Genomic DNA, 21120 nt, shown 5'->3' on the forward strand with positions numbered 1-21120 from the left:
TCCTTGGGTTTTATAGGGGCCCTCATCAAAATGGACCGTGTACCAACCATTTTGAGGCAGTTGGTGGTGGTAGGTGGTCAGGCTGTGTTTAATTGGCAAAACTGAAATAGAATCTTCTTTGCAAATTGTACTTGGCTAACTGTGTTAGGGACAGACTGGGTAGTCATCCTGTGAGGTGAGTCCTCACAGGGTTGCTATTGCTGCTATTTTTCTAGATGTCTTTTTTTTTTTTAAAATGAGACTCCCCATTATCTTTTCTCTGTCAAGCTGGGTCTGGCCACAGAGGCTTTACTGCAGCACCTCACCCCCAGAAGCCCTTAAATTATAATTTGCTTTAATTATAATGTTAGGGGGTGAAGGGATTGGTTCTGGGGGATAGACAAATAGAGGAAAACTTCACAGCCAAATTAATTGGACGTTTCTTCTCATGAGGGAGCGGCTGCCAAACATATGGAATATTGCTACAGAATGTGACATCAGAAAAATGCTGTGTGGAGATTTAGCAGTGATTAGATGGGAAAGGGGAATAGAAATAGGGATGCATCTACAGCATTTCCCAGCCATGGATTAGTTTAGTGTATTTTTCTGTTTTATTTACAGTTGCCAGAATATCTTATATTATCAGTGAAGGATACTAATTCCATTACAGTCTGTCTTCTGGAAGATAACCTTTTCTCTGCAGAGACACATGTGTGCTATTTTGCTGCAGGACTCGTATGAAAATGCTATCAAAATTACAATTTTAAAATGGTAACATCAAGCTGAGCCCCAGAACGGTTTTGAATCCACTCTTTCATTAAGGAGGTAGTTGAGTTGTTTGTTTGTTATTTTTGGTTTTGGAACTGTCTAAGCAGAAACAGAACAAGGAGGTTTTCAAAAAGACCTCAGACTGTCAAGTAAATAAATAGGATTTCTTGGGGGAGTGAGAACTAGAAAGAAATGGAGGGAACTGAGGGGAGGACACTGTGAGGTCATTTTTGACACCAGGATTGCCTGGTTCTCTTTCTAGTCTTTAAGGCATCCGTTGATACAAACTAGGGGAAAATTAAGAAATTACATAACAGCATGCTTGTCAATTAATGTATTTTAAGCATGAAAGTGGATATATTTGTGTGAGTACCTTAAATGTGCTTCCAATTTTAAAATTTGGATTTCTCCCCCGCCCCCAACATTTTTGTGGCTTTGCCTTTGTCTCCGTGTAATCCACCTCAGAATACTGTGATGTTCAGTGCATCTTTTTTGTTTGTTTTAAAAAGAATTAATAGCCTAATTCTGTGCTCTAGTAGTGCTGTTTTTGATATTATTTTTTACTAGGTTATGAAAATCACTTATGCTTTTATGACATTTTGGAAAGTTATATCAGTGTCTCTTGAAAACACACTGGAATAAGTAAAAATGTTAAGAAGTAGCTATAAATTGCTCAATAAAAATGAACTAAATGTCTTTGGTAACCAAAAGTCAGGAGGAAGGTGGGGCACACCACACACAACCAGTCACAATTTGTCTCATTTGACTGAAACCTGGGTCTTAGACGTCCTAGTTGTAAATTGCTGGATGAACTGGCTCTTGGTTCTATAGATCACAACTATCAGACAATTTAAAAAAAGAGTATGTGGTCAGAAAACAAGATTCTATTGCCAGGAGTAATGGTGACAACCTGGAACTGGAAAGTTTATTTTTGAAACAATTGTCCAGGCACAAAACTATAATTTAATTTCAGCATAGCCTCATCTCTGATGTACTGCTTAGAAGGCTTAGATATCCCAGAAGCCAGGGGCGAGTTGGGAAAGTGTGCTGTCATTTGGTAAGTCCTGTCTTAGCTCATGGGAACACCCTAGAACTGCTTGTTGTCACACTGAACCCACAAGCCTCCACACTTTATCTTCCCAAGCTCAGAATTTGTTTAAAAAGATTCCCTGCTTTGGTCCTAGGGGATACCTCTGGCCATTGCTTCCTCCTTAGTAAGGTAGCAATGGAAATTTCCAAGAAAAGCGTGCACATAATATTTTAGTGTTGTATGAGTTTCCTTTATGCCCAGCTTTGCATCAGCCAACTGCTTGCTCAGGTGAAGTCACTTGTAAAAGAATTGAAGAGAAAAGTCTCAGAGAGAGATGTTGTTTTTGTTTGTCTGTTTTTGTTGTTTGTTTGTGATATCCATGGAAGCATGTTAGCCCCAAAATATGTGCCTTTTAATGGTCTCCTTCAAAGGGAGTCTGGAAATGAATGAAGGAACATGAGGGTATGAAAGTATTTGACAGTGTTCAGAGGTGACCATAAGATACACAGAGACCAGAATTACTGTTCTCACTTTGCAGATGGAACGGCTAGGCGCACTCCCTGATGTTCTAAGAGCATTGTGGGGTCTACAAACGGGGGACCACAGAGCCCTTTCTTGAGAGCCACTAGGAGAAATCCCATTCTGAGCACCAGACTGCAGAGTCCAATTATGAAAGGCTGGACTCTGTCCATCCAAAAGGCAGTTAAAAAGCAATGCTCCATAAAAATTGCAAGTCCAGATTTTGAAAAATGTTAATCTGGCATCAGAGCGTGATCAAATAGAAATTATCCCTATCAGTACAAAGTACCTTGCTTTAAAAACATCAGAGCCACGCATCAGAATTGGGATTTCACTGGGAAGATTTGAAGTTGTGACTCATTTCCCTAGAAGGGTGCACTTTCTTGAGTACATTTTAGAAAGCATTGTTGGGTATGTGGTAGTCTCTTCCATGATTTCCCCTCCCCCCTTTTACCCTGTTGACCTTCTGTGACCAAAGAGATAGAAAACACCATTTTTCAAATAATTAAAATCGATCAGGTAAACACATACCCTTTGAAATGTTTGCTGGTGGCCTCTGGGTCTTTAGGAGCAGTTTCTTGAAAGTGAAAAAAAAAAAAAAACTGCTGGAGAATGAAAAATGCACAGTGCCCATTAGATCTCACAGGAGGGCATGAGTAACTTGACATGCCACAGACAGACCACATCTGACCTTTTGGCTTCTTCCATTCTGTTCCCCAGCCTCCTGAAACTCCTCATGGAGGAATTAGGGGCTTAAAAGAGCAACCCACTTTCTGTGAGGCCAGTGTGAAAACTAAGCCTCGCCTGGCCCTTCTTCAGATACTTCAGGAGCTTTGAGGGCGGCATTGTGGGTGCTGTAGGCTCATAATGAAGAAATAGATTGTGGTTCCATAGTCCTTTGGACGTTTAGACGTCCCTGAGAACAAAGCCAGAAGTGCCACGTGTGCATCAGAACCTCTTCCATTCTCACCTGTCTACAGGATGGCAAAACAAATGCATCCCAGTCCCATCTTCACCATCTACACGAGGCTGGGGCTGGGCAGATTTGCCCTCATTCTGTGGAAGAGTCTGCCAGATTTCTCTATCCCAAAGTGATGAAAGTCTTGCAATTGTATTGTTTCCCATCCCTTAGGATGAGAACTAGGAAGGGTTTTATCTGGATGTCTTAGAAACCAGGGAGTGGAGGAGAGATAGGAGTGCCCCAGTGAAGAAGCGAGGAAGGGAGAAAGCTGTGAAATGCGAAGTAGTTATTTTTCCTGACACCACCTGAGGTTGAACACTTAGAGGCTCACACATGCCAGGCAAGAGCTACTGAGCTATGGCCGTAGTCCTAACACAAACCTGATGTGCCCTCAAATGCGTTAATTGACCTTAGTGGTGGCTGGCTAAGAGACCAGGTGGAAGAGAACTAATGACTAGGCAGTGGCATTATAGAGCTGGGTGTTCCAGTACTCATTAGCTCATGTGATCATAATCTGTCAGTAACACACAGATGCTGTCACTCCTGTTTTAGGCAAAAACAAACAAAAAACAACAAAACAACAACAACAACAAAAAACCCTGAGGTTCTAAGGAGCTCAGTAATTTGCTCACATCTAGGATCTGCATATAGGTCTTTGAAGGTCCAACCCCCACCCCTCCTCTGCTGGAAGGGATATCTGCCCCCCCCCATCCATGCCCCCCCCCCCATAGCTTTCTGTGTCACTCCCTGCACTCTCCCAGCCATCCCATGCTGGACAGCTCCCTCAGTCAGTAGTGGCTTGCTTTGACTAACCTTGACTTCAGACTTGGATTTTTGCCAAAATGACAATGCCTTGGCCTATGCATGTGTGCACGCATGTGTGCACGTTTGTGTGCATTGCTGCACATGTGTCAATGCAGGTGCCCCATTTGCATTGGAGTACATGTGTGCATCTGGATTACATATGGGCATCTTTAAGTATCTGTGAATGTGTGTGTGTGTATGTGTACTAAGTGTGTGCACCCTTTGGCTAGTGGCTAATCTATCTCCTAGTCACTGAAAACAGCAGTTTCGAGACCCTCTCTGCCGTCATTTCCCCCCCTCTATAAGATGATAGGATGGAGCCAGATAAGGCTTATGTATGTGTGTCTTGTTTGTCTGTTATAGTGTGTCTCTGTGTTTACATGCACATCTCTGTATATTGAGACTGTGAATATGTGGCTGCATGTGAGGAGGTCTGCATGGACAGCCTGCATGCCCGTGTGTACACGCAGCTGGCCTTAAGTCAGTGTGTGAGCACTCAGCAGGACACAAGAAGCTCCCGTGTGTGGTTCAGCATCACTGTTTCTTTGGCTGTCCCGGAGTTTCTGCTGTCTTTCCAAGGCTGTGTTTGTTGTCTGCGGAGAGCATCACCTCAGGGCACTGAACGTGCAGTTAGGATTGACGCTTCCACTTCAAATGAAATGACTCCTCTTCCTGGGAATTACAGCTCAGAGCCTGTCTTTAGTGACTCCAAGGATCTTCTTAAATTCCAGTTTACAAAGGAAGACTTTGTGATGTTACTACCTATGGCCAGATGTTGGCTTGCTGGAGAGCTGGAAAGTCTCAAGCCTCTAAAAATGGTTACAGCTGTGTTTTTGGTGGGACAGTTAGATGACTTCTGTCCTGGTTAGGCTCTCCAAATCATAAATATACAATAATAACAAACAACAACAACAATAATTCATTATATTAAAAATACATTGTAGCTGTTTTTAAAATGTCCAGATAATCTTCATTTTTTTGCCCAATCAAGTGGGGTTGTGTAGCCTAGAATGTGGGGCCTGAGTTCAGAGTCAGCATTTTCTGAGGGGTAGGGATGGGCCAGAACTTGACAGGCGCCATCAACAAGCCAGCACCTCCCAGCTGAAGAACTCTCTATAGACAGGGTCGTCCTGCTCCCAGCCCTCACCTGTGTATTAGGCATCATCCCATGACACAAATCGTAAATTTGTGGCTTAGACATTTGCATGTACTCAAATGCTAGGTAGCACAAGAACCTGCCTCTGTTTCCTGTCCAGAAATGCAAGGTGGTGATGGGTCAGTTCCCTTCTGCACTGGCCTGGGTCACTTCTCACCCCTCCCTGTAGGCTCTGGGCACTCTGCTGACCCTCCAGGCATGTCTTATCTGAAAAGTGGGCCTGACACAACCCTTCCTGCTTCATTGTGTGATCCTGAAGTTAACACCCGAGACCTGCTCACAACAGGCCCTCTATACAGGGTTTTATTGTTCTCACTGTTGCATCCGGGGCTTTGCAACCTTTGCTAACTTGTTTTTAGTTTAAAAGTTCCCTCTTTCTGTGTCTCTGTTGTTTCTCTTGATGGATAGTGGAATACATTTGGAGAGGTTAAAAAAAATACATATATATATATATATATATAAACATACGATGTGCCCTTATTCTATACCCTACACAATTGTGCCAAACCCAAGGGTCTAGTTTGGTTCCTAGACCTCCCCTGGCCACCCCTAGTTGTGGGGGTCCCAGCCTGACCAGCTGTGATGTCTCCTAACTGCAGACCTGATCGGCAATCAGCCTTCAGCTCTCCCCGGTGTGCTCTGCTCTCCCGCTCCAGCGGTGCTGCTCCCTGCATACATTAGCCCTAATGTATTCTTTCTCGAATACCCATCATATTAAGTCTCCTGCTAGGTACCTTGCTCGAAATAAATTTTATGGCCATACATCCTTTCCCTCATCACATGCATTTGTAGCTTGGGGGAGAAATACAGTTGTATCAAAGCAGAGTAGAACAAACAATTGGGTAGGATTAGGCTATAGCCCTGGAGCCCAGATGGACTGACCAAGGGTGAGCCAGCTACATTGTCCAATGCCCCAGCGGCTGGCTTGCTCTGTCCCACAAAGAAGTCCTCAGAGAGCCATGGGTGGGGGAAGGGACCGAGGCATAACCAAATGTGCTCCGCTGAGCAGGGTCCATGCCCAGCATACACTCTGTAGTCAAGTGGCCACTGGTGCTGTTCTGGGACCTGCCCAAAGGGTCCTTTTTCAGCTTTCTCCTGCTCTGCACCTTTTGTCCTCGATACACTTCCTTCCTGATAAGCGAGAGTAACCACCCTTGCTAACCTTCAACCCAGCCTCTCCCCTTCAGGCGCTAGGATCAGCTGCTGTCCCTTGATAGAGGCTGGACTTGACCTGGCTGTCCACGCTGTGTTGTGACTACCTGCCATCTCTCCTGGCCAGCACTCTTTCTAAGCCTTTCCCCACCCTGCTTCTTCGGGTGGGGTGCACCCCCTGGTGGCCCTAGAGAGAGACCACAGGAGTGGCTGGATAAATAGTTACTCGGAGGCAGGCAGGCCCACAATGATAGATGGTAGATGGTTCTTCGCATCTGCAAAGAGGGTAGTGAGGTATATGGGAGAAACACTTGCCAAGGTCCAGAGAGATGAGGCTCACAAACACACTGGCGGGGCTTTCCACCCCTGAGAGCAGCTAATTCACCTTGCAATCACAGAGAACCCCCAATGGAGGTCAGCTGGGTACCCTGCCCTATCCTGACTTTCCCCTACATGTTGATTCCTGAGAGGCAGTGTTGGCTACAGCACCCCAGTTTCCCAAGAGAGAAGCTGAGGTACAGTGACCATCTATCGAAGGTGACAAAGCAGAGCCAGGACCCAAACTCAGGCAGTCTGGTTCTAGAATCCATACTTTACCCCACGTCCTTCCTGTTAAGCTGCTCTCAGAACTCCTCCATTAAGCACTTACCAGTTGAAAAATGCCTTTCTCACACAGGAAAACTGCTGTTTTGTTTTGCTTGAATCAGGCTCTTGCCTAATCTGCTCTCAAACTCTCAGTTCTCCTGCTTTTAGCTTCCCAAGGGCTGGGATAGCAGGTGTGTGCCACGTTCCTGGCTTGGAAAATTGTGTGTGTGTGTGTGTGTGTGTGTGTGTGTGTGTGTGTGTGTGTGTAAGAGAGATAGAGACAGAGAGAGACAGAGACACACAGAGAGAAACAGACATACAGAGAGACAGACAAACACACACACACACACAGACAAACAGATAGACAGAGAGACAGAGAGAGAGACAGACAGAGACAGACAGAGACAGAGACAGAGATAGAGACAGAGACAGACAGAGAGAGACAGAGAGACAGAGAGAAAGACCCTAGCATACAAACTGTGACAATTAGCAAGTGTCCATCCTGCATGTCTCTACCTAAGTGTAACTCTTGGTGTTTAAGAATGGAGTCAAGGAGACTTACAAATGAATGCTGGTGGTTCTTAGGCTCTGGAAGGGACAGAGGAGTTTGGGGCTTAATTGGAACCCAGGTGGCCACTTGGATATAACAGGACTATTGACGTTTAGAGAATATCCCAAGTTCAAATAAGTGTCTTGAGACACTTGGCGCTGGGTGTGGTGGCACACGCCTTTAATCCCAGCAAAGGCAGGCAGATCTTTGTGAGTTCAAGGCCAGCATGGTCTACAGAGTGAATTCCAGGACAGCCAGAGCTGTCTCAAAAAAACAAAACAAACAAACAAAAAACAAAAAAGAAAGCTTTTGCTGAATATGGATGGTTTCAAGGTATTTTTCTTAGCATACATTAACTGCACATAATGAAAAGTTTTACTGTGAGATTTTCACACGTGTGTATGGTGTATTTTGATCACATTTGTTATCCCATACTCTCTCTAGTTCCCTGTCCTTACATCCATTCCCCCCTCTCACAAATACTCGTCTTTCTTCTTCTTTTTTCCTTCTAACAGGATCTCATGTAAGCTAGACTATGTAACTCAGGCTGGCCTTGAACTCCTGATCTCCTGCCTCCACCTGCCAACAGCTGGAATTACAGACATACTTAGTACCCTTCTGCTTTCGGACTTATTTTTTTTTATTAGTTAATTTATTTTATGTGTAGCATTGTTTTGCCTGGATGTATGTCTGTGCACCACGTGGCCGGCTGGTGCCTGCGGAGGTCAGAGAAGGTGCTAGATCTTCTGGAACCGGAGTGAAGGATGGTCGTGAAGTATCATGGCTGGACCATAACTCCAGTCCTCTGTGGCCCTTAACTGCTGAGCCATATCTCCAACCCTACTTTTTTTTTTTTAATTTAGAATTTGCTCAGACCTAATTTCATTATTTATGGCTGAATAAAAACTCCATTGTGTAGATATACTCTCCTCCCCTTTTTGAGACAATCTCACTGTGCTGCTGTGTCTGGTGGGAATATACAGCTCAGGCCAGCCTCAAACTCAGAGACCTACCTGTTTCTGCCCCTCAGGCGATGGGATTAAAGAAAGGTACACCCCACCCCACCCAGCTGCATTTTTAAAAAAATCGTTTAGATTTATTTTTATGTGTGTGTGTCTTTGTGTGCATGCTACATGAGTGCAGGTGCCCACAGAGGCCAGAAGTGGGCGTTAGATCCCCGAGACTGTGGTTATGGACAGTTTGAGAACCTCCTGTATGTACTGTGAACCAAACTTAGGTCCTCTGGAAGACCAGGAAGTGCTCTTAACTGCTCAGCCATCTCTGTAGTCCCACATTCTATTTTCTTTATCCATTCACCTAATGATGGGCACCCAGGCTAATCCCACAGCTCCACTGTTGTGAAATGCCATGATCACCATGGGTATGTAGGTGTCTATGGTATGCCGTGTGCGATTCCTTAGGATATACACTTAGGAATAGCGCAACCAGGCACTTAGTTTTTGTTTGTTTGTTTTTCGAGACAGGGTTTCTCTGTGTAGCCTTAGCTGTCCTAGACTCCTTTTGTAGACCAGGATGGCCTTGAGCTCACAGTGATCCACCTGCTTCTGCCTCCCAAGTGCTGGGATTAAAGGCGTGCGCCACCATGCCCAGCTCCTGTCTTTAGTTTTTTGAGGCACATCCATAGAAAATTGCTGCATTAATTTATATCCCCATTAATAGTATATAAGCTTCTTTCCCCACCCACATTGTCTCTGACATTTGTTGTTTCTTCATGTCAGACTTCTATTAAGAGATGAAATCTGTGGCTGTGTAGACTTTGATGGGTTGTTTTCTCTCAGTGTTTTTCCCTATGCTAAATTTTTTTTTTGAAAGAGACCATTTCTCTGTGTAGCCTTGGCTGTACTCGAATTGCTTTGTAGACCCAGGCTGGCCTCGAACTCACAGTGAAGCAATTGTCCTGCCTCTGCTGGGATTACAGGCGTGCATCACCACACCTGGCTCCCATGCTAACGTTTCAACATTTGCATCTCACTCTGGAGCATGACATGAATAGAGAAGCAATGCAAGATTCATGAGCTGTTCAACAGTGTGGAGGACGGAGGAAACAAAAGAGCTGTTTCAAGTGGATGCTGGTCGTGAGAGTGGGAGCAGTTGCTGTCTAATAGCAAACCTTGTGAGACTGTCCTCTTGTGCCAGGCACCTGCCAATTGGTGAGGGAGAAACACTGCTCTTGCCCCCTGAGGGCCCCTCGTTTCAGTGGGAGTAACTGTGTGTAAACAGTTAGCAAAAATTAATTAGAATAGATAAGGGAGATTCATGATTGTGGGCCCTGTGAGTGCATATGGGGGAGGGGGAGGGGGGAACCTGGGGCGGGGAGGACAATGCTTGGCTCTTTATGCTTTAAGTTTTACTGTCTACTACCTTCCCTCTTCTCTCCCTCTGACACATACTCTTTCTTTGTGCATGTGTGTATACACGTGTGTATGTGTGTTGTGTGTGTATTTGTGTGTGTGTTGGGGGGGCGGTATAGGGAAAAATAGCTAGAGACACTAGCACAACTTGTTCTTCCAGCCGTGGAAGCCTGATTATTTTTTTTTACAGATTTTGAAATCGTGGTCCAAGATAATATCGAACCTCAAGCAATCCCTTGATGGGGCTTTCAGAAAACCAGAGCAGGAAGTCACCAAGGAAAAGGATAGGACACTGAACCTACTCTCATTATTGTAGTGGACAGTGGTCCATTACCAGGTGCTGAGTGACTTTCAGGATGGAGGAGCCAGCTCCATGCTGAGCTTCCAGGGATAATCCCCATCCCCTAGGATGCCATTGCCTGTGTAATAATTGTTCAGGATGCTTCAACCGCAGCTCCTCAGTGTCTCTACTAAAACTGACACCAGGATGACGCAAGCCTGTCCCTCAGCTGTCATCCGTTTAACACAGTTCTGATTTAAAGTTTCCTTCAGTAGCTCTGATGGGTGGACTTTGAGCAACTCAAAGCATAAGCTGAGAGTTTTGGGGTACGGCTCAATGATAGAGCACTTGCCTAGCAGGTGTGAGGCTCTGGATTCTATCCCTGGCACTTCAGAACTCAGGAAAGGGGTCTGGAAAACCAATATATAACTTTGCTGTGTGAAGCACAGGAAAAAAAAATCACCATGGGCATCCCACTCAGACCAATCATGGCATCTTTTTCAGCTTATGAAGAAACTGAGATTCTGTTAAGTACCCTCAGGTGCTGGACATTGGCTTAACCCCACTCCTGGTAGTATTTGCATTTCAGGCCAGATGGCCTTGGTCCATGCCTAGACCCAGTTCACTTTGGGCTGATGTTTATAGTACAGCTTCTACCCAATAGTGAAAAATGTGGCAGCCTATGGGTTGGGTCCTGTGAGGCATCCATTTCAGGGCCTGGTTTGGCTGTGGAAGGCTCACTCTGTCTCTCTCTCTTCTCTCCATAGAGATCCCCCAGTGTGCTGGTTGCAACCAGCACATCCTGGATAAATTCATCCTGAAGGTCCTGGATAGACACTGGCACAGCTGCTGCCTCAAGTGTGCAGACTGCCAGGTGCAGCTGGCCGACAGGTGCTTCTCCAGGGCCGGGAGCGTCTACTGCAAGGAGGATTTCTTCAAGTGAGTCACAGCCCACCTTTCCTAGGGCAGCAGGGAGGACAGAGAAATTGCAGGGTCTTCAGCCCCTGAGGAATTGAATGAATCCTGGTGATGTCCTTTGTTGAAGTCCCCCCTGAACCCTACTGCTACCTGGGAGTGAGCATCTGGCCTCACCAGGGCTCTTCCAAGTGGGGCCAGGCTTCACCATATGAGGAACTGAGCTTTCTGTCTTAGTGAGTTGGGGCTCAGAGTTTGCCAGAGAGAGGAGACTCTCAGCAGGTGCTGTTAATTTGTGCCCTATACCTAAAAGAGCATTCAAGGCCGTTTCCTTGGCTGCTTTCAGGTCTCCGCGGTGAGGGAGGGTTGCTTCCGAGGGATCCCAGCCAGGATCCACAGGTTTCGTTATCCGGAATGGAAACAGGATGGTTAAGAATCCAGCCCTGCCTGGGCTTGAAACTACTTATTGGTTGTGTTCTTTCAGTCAGTTATTTAATTTTGGTGTGCTTCCGTTTGTTTATCTGTAAAATGGGGCTACAAATAGAGCTGTCATCTCACACTGGCTTTATTATTATTATTATTTTAATGTACATTGGTGTTTTGTACTGCATGTATATCTGTGTGAGGGTGTTGGATCTAGTAGAACATGAGTTACAGACAGTTGTGAGCTGCCATGTGGGTGCTGGGAATTGAACCCTGGGTCCTTTGGAAGAGCAGCCATTAGTCTTAACCACCAAACCATCTCTCCAGCCCTCTCACACTGGCTTTAAATAGGGCAATATATGTAAAGTTTTTGGGAGGAAATACCACTTGACATTGGCTCTAAGGGCTGTCCTGGGCTTTGCATTCTGGGATTGAGTTCATCAGGGAAATCCTGCTGGGGCTTTGGGTCAGGGAGAGTCTTCTGGGATTTATCTTCTGCATCACTTAGCTCCTTCCTAGGATCCAATACCTGAGGCTCATGCATAAGTCAACGTAAATTGTCAGCCAATGGAAAACTAAGCCCAGGGGGTGGGGGCGGGACTGAGGGGGTGGGGGTGGGGACTAACAGAGCCTGGTGCTCACTCACAGCAGCCTGGGGAGCTTCATGAGCATAAAGCAAGGCTGCCTGGGAGGCTCACCCAAGCAGTGGGGGGGGGGGGGGGAGGGAAGAGCCTGCTTCTTGATCACCTGTGTTCTGGAGACAAAGAGGAGAAATGGCGAGAAATTCTGCGACTTCTCACATTCCTTTTGTGGATGGTTGCTGGCCCTGTCCCTTCCTTTTGGGGGGAGGTGGTGGTAGTTACTGTGTTTCTTTCTTCCCAATGTCCTTTGGTTTTCTCCGCCTCTGGTTCCCCTCCCTCCCCATTTCTACTCTTTCACCCACACTGTTCCTCAGTGGGTGACAAAGTTTATCTCTGTCTTGCTGCCTCAATGGTGCCTGGGCCAAGCAGTGTGGCAGCCCTCATGGGCCTATTCTGTTGGTATTGTGTGTTTCAGTGCACACATGGTGTGTGTGTGTGTGTGTGTGTGTGTGTGTGTGTGTGTGTGTGTGTTTGTAAGCCAGGGACAGCTGGGGAAGGCCTGGCTTCTTCTGTGATGATGGTACCTCCTCCACTTTGTCCTTGCATTTTTTGGAAAGCCTCAGAGAGCTCCAGAGGAAAAAAACGCAAAGTCCAAATTACCTTCTCAGACGCCTAGAGACAGAGGGTGGGGACAGGTACTGAGGTGCCCGTGGATCAGACATCAGCGTCCACAGGGGTTCTGCCTGGGCTAACCTGGCAGGCCAGGCTAGCCAGTGTGGTAGAGGCAGAGGTTGTTAGGGTCGTGGACTCAGGGTTTTTCCTCAGAAGCTCCTCATGAGCCCCTCAATACAGCCTCAGGTCCCTGACTAGTTTTGACGAGTCTAGCTGCTTATAGCCTGGAAAAGGGTGTGGGAAGCAAGGATCTGGTAGAAGAAATGACAAGGAAAGAGGGTCTCCCCAGATCCAGGAGAGGCCTAGAATGAAAGCAGGAGAGGGGTCACTATAGGTTGTTGTTGTTTTTTTACCCAGGCCATTACCCCAGCAGCCCTGCCTCCATGGCCTCACCACACCATGCCTTTCACTTGTCCCCTTTCCTGGCTTTGTAGCAGTAACTCCTGATTGGTCCCCACTTGCTTCCTAAAGTCCACAAGCCTCTCCAGACCAGCTCCCTTGCCTCACAGCCTGATCTGAGCTCCTTGCTTTCCCCAGGGCCACTTACCCACAGAACTGCCTGGTAGGTAGCACTGTTGGAGGCTTCTGACCTGGGCTTCCTTCCCCTGCCTCCCCCCCCCCCTCCACCTCGGCACACACTTCAGGCTGCATTCTCCAGGAAGGAGGGTAACCGCCCTTCCACGGAAGCTCAGAGAACAACTCCTGATAGTGGGAGATCTAAGCTGACTCAGGCAGGCTTGCTCCCCTTGAGCCTGTCTTCTGTCCCTTGTTGGCTGGGGACCTGTGTTAGTCCTCCGCATCCACACTCAGCCCTTGCCCATAGACTTTTGCTGGGTTCGAGGAACTAGTAGTAAACTCCATAATGGGTTTACAAGGATTGGCGACCAGTGTCTTGGGAAATGCAGCCTTGATTATTCCTTTTTCTGCTGAGCTGGGTCCCCCGGGGTGGGGAGGGAGCTGGCCACAGGTCCAGTGCTGAAGCAGGCCTTTAGCTCGGTGAGGCGGAGCTGCGCAGAGGGAACTGCGCAGAGGGAACTGGCCATTAACCAGAGGGAAGACTGGCACCTTCCAAGTGTCCAGGGAGGAGACCTGATTTATGAGCCTTACCCCATCCTCTGGGGGCTGGGGCTTCTTGGGCATGAAGTGATGCTGCGGGTCCCATCTTAGGTAAGGCTGGGGTAGGGGCAGGGGAAGCAGGCTGTCCCGTCAGAGCTTTACTTCCCACCCGCGGGTACTTTAAGCTCTGCTTCCTTTTGGGGGCTTAGGTACAGCCTGCCCCTTACTGTAGTTCACTAAATGCCACCTGGTACCTGTTTCCCTGCAAGTAACTGCTGCCAGCCAAACGAAACTTGGGGCGGGTGACGGGAACACTCCCTTTCATCGCACCTGGCTGCAGGAGAAGTCATGCCCTTGGGAACCCTGCAGAAGGAGCGACAGGTACCACGCTCTTGCCCACTTGCCCGGCAGGCCTCAGTGTGCTCTTTGCTGTGGGTTTAGAGCCAGGGAGAGAGAGAATGCTGTGCGTTCTCCGTGCTCTTTGGAGAAACAGAGGAAGAAAAGCGTGGTCTCTTCTGGCAGCTGCTGCACAGTCCTTACCTGCTCTGCGGACTGGCACTAGTTTTACATCCCTGGAATAATGTTTGCCCACAACGTCGGGCAGGGTAATTATTGTTTTGCACTGCCGAAGGGTCGTTCTTCACTTTTGTTCTGTGTGCAGTTTGCAAGTCAAGAATGTGATGTGAAAAGTGAAGTGTGTCTTATCTCAGCCGCAGAGTCCGAAATGAGAGAGCCCTCCACCAGGGCTGGGGGCATCCTTCCACCAAGGAGATATAGCAATACTGGCCACAGGCAGCAGGGGGCGATGTTGCGTACCCAAAGGACGAATTACTACTGAGAGCCCGTCCTGTGGAGCACTTTTCTTATGGGGCTTTTTGTTTGTTTTGTTTGTTTTTGTTTTTTTTGTTTTTGACTTTTGACTTGCTCAATAACCCGGGTTGGGTTTTCTCTTGTTGTTTTTGTATTCTGGGTCGTTAGCTTCTCTTCTCCAAAAGAGATAAAAATCTTCAAGTCCAAGGGGGAGAAATCCTTAACTAATACATCGAAATGGGCCTGCGATTTACTGAAGTGCTGTCGGGAACTAAGAGAGCCGGCCTCTATGCGGCAGCGGCGGCGACGGAAGGCTTTTCAAAGCCTGCTGCACTGCGTTTGTTAGGCCGGTCTTTCCCAGACTCCAGTGGGTCTTTTTGTAATAGGGCCAGGGCCTGAGAACAGTAGGGGTTTGGGAACAGGACTTCTGAGCCCACTCTTTGATTACCATCAAGGTTATGGGGAGCCCCGAGGGTCCCTAACTAAAGCACAGTGCACCCAGGGTGGGTTTCTGCTCTGGGAGTTGCGTTCCTGCGCTGGTGCCGTTAGACAGATTCCTTGGGATCTCTGGGACTTGTTGCTTTCTTTAGGAGAAGTAAGAATTCTGATATGCATAGGATCATTTTGCAAAGTGGAGTTGTAGAAGCAGTTTGCTGAACAGAGATGGAGCTTGGTGGCATCTGCCCCATCTTTTACTTGTTGCTTGTCAGCAAAGAAGCAAGTACCTAGCCTTTCTCTACCTCTCAAGAGTGCACGCTGACCTCTAGAGTGGGAAGCAGGTAGTGGGTAACCACATCCACAAGATCCACACGGCATTAGCCTGGTCCTGATGTGGAGGGCATGGCTGTTAGAGACTCCTCCTTCAGGGCTGGGGCTGCTCCCATCTCTCCTATTTTCCGTCTTCCTGCTTTAAGAGCATCTTTTAGGGATGACTTGTAACTGCCTAGAGTGGCTCATATCCAGGTAGGGCAGCATGGCTAGTGTGGAGGGTGTCAGCGCTGTGTCAGCGGCTAAGTCACAGAGAAACTGGTCTTGTTGATTGATGTGGTCTGGGAGAGAAACCATGATGTTTCTGATGCAAGCATGGCTGTGGAGTGGAGGTCAGCGAGGTTCAAACAGCATTGGGGTAAAGGGAGGCCATTCCAGGATGTAGAGAGCTTCAGTTGCCCTGTGTCGCCAGGAGTTTGTAATCACACCTGCCTGTCAGGGGCTGTGGGAGATACCCTCAGGCTTTCTGGGGGTGCTGTGGGCCTTGGGGCCTCCTATAGGAAAGGTAGTGCTTTTGAGGGGCATCTCCTTGATCCCAAGGCCTTCACCCTGCTAGGTAACCAAGGGGTCTCTGGAGAGATGAAGGACACAGCTTCAGGGAGCTCTGAGGGTGAGCATTCCCTCTGCCTTGCCGGCCCCTCCCCCAGCCAGTCAATCTCCAGGTGGCTGTCAGCCAAGGGCAGGTAGGCAGCGTCCTTGGGGCTGTGTGATTTATTCCTGCAGTCCAGGCCTCTGTGTTGCAGCATGCTGGCCGTCTGACTGTCACAGGGGGGTTCTGCTGGCTGGGCACAGGTCTTTGCTGGGGTCCTCGACCTGGTCCCTCAGGGACCGGGAACCTCTCTATTCTTTATCTGATTTGAAGGCAAAAGCCCATAGAACATGGCCTCAACTTTAATAAACAAGATTGACCTCTTTTTGAGTGGACTTCATAAAAGGGGTAAGGAATTGGGCTTTAATGCATGGTCAGTGTGAACTTGAGACATGTGGCTTCATTAAGCATCTCGTTGCCATCTCTAAAGTGGGTTGAGTAAGATGGAACAAGTGCCAGTTAGTTACCATTTACGAGCTCACCTCATCAGGGCAGTGATGGTGTGCCCATGCAGTGGTAGGAAAAAAAGAGAAAAGGCTTCCTTTATGGTTAGAGGCTAGAGTGCTGAGGCTGTACAAAGCCTGTGGCCAGACAGTGCTCTGGGGAGAGGTTGTGGCAGTGGTAGGTTAGGTCATTGGAACAACTGTCCGATTTTGATGGAGGAGCAGGATAGCAGCCTGTCGCTCTGGGCTGATACCATTGGGGCTGGCCAATGGCCGTGGATGCAGTCTGGAGCCAGACTTTTTTTTTTTTTGCTCAGTCACTTTGTATTTCTGAAAATTATGCACCTGCTGGGATACAGACAAACAGATGGACACGCAGACACAGACAGACACACAGAGACACACATGGACACAGACATACACAGACAGACACAGATACAGATACAGACATACACAGGCACATACAAAGGCACACACACACACACACACACACACACACACACACAGAGAGAGAGAGAGAGAGAGAGAGAGAGAGAGAGAGCGTACTGAGGAACCTGAAGGCAGGAGGGTCTCTGACATGTGGCTTTCCATAATTTCTGAATAGTTTATAGTCTAATTCCCTTGCTAAACAAATTACACCTTTTAAGGTAACGATCAGATGGTCCCGATAGTGCCTGTGTGCATGGATATTTGTAAGACTTGAACACACTGGAGGGACCAAGCCACAGTCATTTGTGACAGCCAGTAATCAAGACAGAAGCAATTACTTAGCCCAGCAGGTCTCCCTGGGGACCAGCAGCCATATATCAGGTGGTGATGAGCCCAGGATTCTCTGTCCAACCACCCCAGAGCCCTTGAGTTCAGCTGTGCCCTGTGCCTACCGTCCAGAGCCAGCTGTGCCCTGTGTCTACCGTCCGGAGCCCAAGCCTCCCGACATCTGTGGAGATCACATCTCAGGATCTCCTGCCATGGGGGACTCTTTGGAACTAAACAGTTGCAAATCAGCATGGGGTGCAGATGGCACTGGGCTGAGGAAATGAGGTCCCTAAGCACAGTGGATCTGGGTGACATGGGAGTGGCAGCTGTGTGCAGCATTAAGGCCAGGCGCGGTGCAGGCAAGCCTTTTTATTCTCTCCTTCACTCTCGTCCCTGTCCATTTGGATGGCAAGCCACAGCGGTCTACTCAAAGCCTTGCCATTTCTGCTGCCCTGTCCCACAGGTTCCCGATACACACTTCTGCACTACGGATGCTTTCAGACAGCCAGGGTCTCCCTTGCGCCTCCTTCAGCCTTTCCCTCCTGCCAGGTCCCTCTCTGATCAGCTAACTCTCACCACCTCCTGGAGTTTCCAAGCTTGGCATTCCTGCTCCCACAGTCAGGTGCCTGCTGAGTCTCTAGCCAAGGTCACGCCTGGGTTATTAGAATCAGTGTCTGATTTGTGACTCTGTTCCCCGGACAACTTTCTATGTCCCTAGAATCCCACTTTGAGAGGGAAAAACAAAAGAGGGTTGGATTCTGTGGACAGTGTTAGCAGTGAGCAGAGAAAAACAAAACAAAACAAAACACGCCAAACAAACAAACAAACAAACAAACAAAAGCCTGAGGGGCTGGATCACACTGTTTCCAAGTCCCCTTTCCACTGTCTGCCAAAGCCCTGTAGTTTGGGACTCAGAGATCAGCAAGCAATCTTCAGCTGCAGCAGACAGGTTTAGAGTGTAAGACTATCTGTGCCCAGATGCATGGGGCCTGGGGAAGATGAGTGAGGATGAAGGTGACTGTGGCCCAAACAGCTGAATGTCCCAAGTCACTTGTCATTGATGAAACAGGAATAACAACAACAACAACAACAACAAAAACGACTACCTACAAGGGCTGTTGAATGCTTTAATGAGGTCCTTCAAATGGCATTTCTTGGTGCATATTACATGCTTGGTGCATTACAAAACTGTGGGGGGACCTGAGGGGGTGTTGGGCAGCACCCCACAGGCCAGACACTGGCTCTGAGAACACTGCTGTGACCTTGGCCAGACATACAGCAGAAGATGAAGGGGAGCCAGACTCTGGGACCAGGAATGCTGAGCTTGGAAGTTTCCTGAGGTGATGGGAGTGAGGTGGCCAGAGAAGGGCTTGGCAGGAAGGGATCTATGGTCCAGGAGCAGGGGCCAGGGGAAGGGCTAACCTTCTGAAAGCTTCGGGTGTGCCGGTCCTCTGTGCCCATTACTTCTCAGGAAGCATTGTTGAGTCTAGCAGGGAAAGAGGGGGCATGTGGCCTCTGTATTCCTTAGTTTTCTCACTGCTGTGGTAAAATACCTGGTAAGAGCAACTTGAGGAAGAAAGGCTTTCTTTCTTTAAGAGTCCATCATGGCAGTGCACTCACAGTGGTAGAGCACGATGCTCAGTTCACCTCCTCCTTCTTTCTTTCTTCGGTCTCTTGAGACAGGGTTTCTCTGTGTAGCCTTGGCTGTCCTAGACTTGCTCTGTAGACCAGGCTGGCCTCGAACTCACAGCAATCTGCCTGCTTCTGCCTCCCCAAATGCTGAACTGCAGCTGATGGAAGGGCATGGCCCATGTTTCAGGGAGGTGCCTCCCTGCTCAATTAAATCTTTCAAAACCACCCTCACGGGGATGCCGAGAAGTCCACTTACATGGTGATTCTAAATCCCGTCAAGTTGACAAGGGAGGTTAGCGCTCAGACACTCGAAACTCTTTCTCGCCAGCTGAGCTGTGTGGTCTTGGGCAATCACTACCTGTCTCTGTGCTCCGGCTTCCTTCTATGTTGAGGGGGTTGGATTAGGTTACTAGTCCTTCTCAGGTAATATTCATCTCAGAATAACAATTTGCATATTCTTTATAGAAAATTAAAACATTACACTAATAGCCCCCAAAATTGTCAGGTATGTAGCACACACCCTTAATTCCAGCACCTGGGAGGCAGAGGCAGGTGGTTCTCTGTGAGTTCAAGGCCAGCCTGGGTTTACATATTGTGTTCCAGCCAAGCCAGGGATATGTAGTGAGACCCTGTCTTAGAAAGGCCAAATAATAACAACAGTAACAACAACAACAACAACAACAACAACAACAACAATAATCTAAATACAAGGCAGATCATGGGCTAAGGAGATTGCTTAGTGGGTAAAGTGTGTGGTGTGCAAGCATGAGGACCTGAGTTCAAATCCTTAAGACCCCTGTAAAGCCAGCTGCAGCAGCACATACTATAATCCTGGTGCACCTGTGGTAAGATGGGAGGTTGACCATTGCTGTCCAGCTAGCCTGGCATTCACAGCCACAAAAATAGAGTCCCTACCTCACATAAGGTGGAAAGCAAGGAATAACACTCAAGACTGCCCTCTGACCCCCCCACATGCTGCAGCATCTCTATGACCACCCCCGGCAAATATGCACACACATATACAACACATACATTATATACAGACATTGAAAAATGAGATCGCTGTGGGGCAATCCTGGCACCATGGGAATGTGACTGTGATTGCGTGCTGTTAGCAGGGGCTATGTCCCCATCCCAAAGGCTGGCGTGTACTCTGGATGTGACCCCCTTTTATGTGTGGAGCAGGCTGGCTGTGCCCGGATAGAGCTTTATATGCCCATGACATGGCTGTGGCCTTAGAGTGGGTAGTGATATATGTTGGAAATATTGGTACATACAGTAACAGTAAATATCAGCAACTCACCTGTCAAGTGTGGTGATAGAGAAAAGAAATACATGTGGGGAAGTGTCAGCCGAGAAAAAAATATACAGCCAGCAGTAAATCACAGCCAAGCAATTAAAGCATAAAATCAAGTTAGGCAGTATTTTGTTTCCTTGGGATGGCGCATCACGGGGTGGCAGCTCCCGCACACAGGAGGTTGAACTAGGGCCTGGCCTGGTGCCCACTGCCTGCCTCCCAGTGGCTGAGCATGAAGAAGGGCTCTAGAACCCAACCCCATCACCCTGGCTCTCAGCTCTGAGAAGGTGGCAGCTTACCCACCTCTCATCTGTAATAGGCCCTTATGTGAATGCTCTAGGAGTGGACCACTTATATGTTCTCGGAACCCAGGCCGTGCTCTGGCAAAGGGGACACATCTCTAGGGATAGGATGGAAGGGGGAGGGCATGAGAGCTGACCTCCAGAGTTAGCAATTCGAGGCCACCCATGACCAAGTGTCTGGGCCACACACTGAGCGGCTGGGTTCAAGAGACTCCTGGCCCGGGGTGGGGGTGGGGCACTAGAGTCATGGATTCCAGACGTCTTCGGAGGAGTTTGTTAAAGCAAGTGCAGAGCTGTGTAGAAGGTGAGGCGGGGCATGGTGTTTGCTCTAAGGGGAAGTAGGGAAATGAGTATTAGATGAGCAACGTGGGGTCAAGTATCAGAAATAGTGTCATGGGAAGGATCAAGAAAACAGGTAGGATGCTGTGGAAGGCAGAGGGGACAGCTCTTTGGGGAATCTAAACCAGGCACCCTGTGTCTAAGGGGAGGGTGGTGAAACAGTAGTAGCTCAGGCCAGCTGTAGGAAGCCAGGGCTGGGGAAGTCTCCTGCTATCATGGTGGATGGGAGAGTGGTTTTGGGGGGAACACATGCTAGATTTTTGTCTAGGGCTACTCTTGGAAAATTGGGAACTGGGCCTATTTTAATTTCTGGGGTCCTCTTGGGGTCCTCTATTACTTAGAGGAAGGCTAAGCAGTGAGGCTGTGTGCTTTTCCTCAACT

The 21120-nt window shown here is 48.1% G+C and overlaps 1 protein-coding gene across 1 annotated transcript in view; it reads left to right on the forward strand.

Moving 5' to 3' along the window:
• Positions 1-21120, forward strand: part of LHX4 (LIM homeobox 4) — a 41097-nt gene that overhangs the window by 6599 nt on the left and 13378 nt on the right. Inside the window, exon 2 of the mRNA XM_084772841.1 lies at positions 10924-11095. Coding sequence (XP_084628967.1) covers positions 10924-11095 — 172 coding nt within the window. The remainder of the gene's footprint in view (positions 1-10923; positions 11096-21120) is intronic.

This window comes from Acomys minous (genome assembly GCF_964271855.1).
Source record: "Acomys minous genome assembly, chromosome: 1".
In the NCBI taxonomy this organism is placed as follows: domain Eukaryota; kingdom Metazoa; phylum Chordata; class Mammalia; order Rodentia; family Muridae; genus Acomys; species Acomys minous.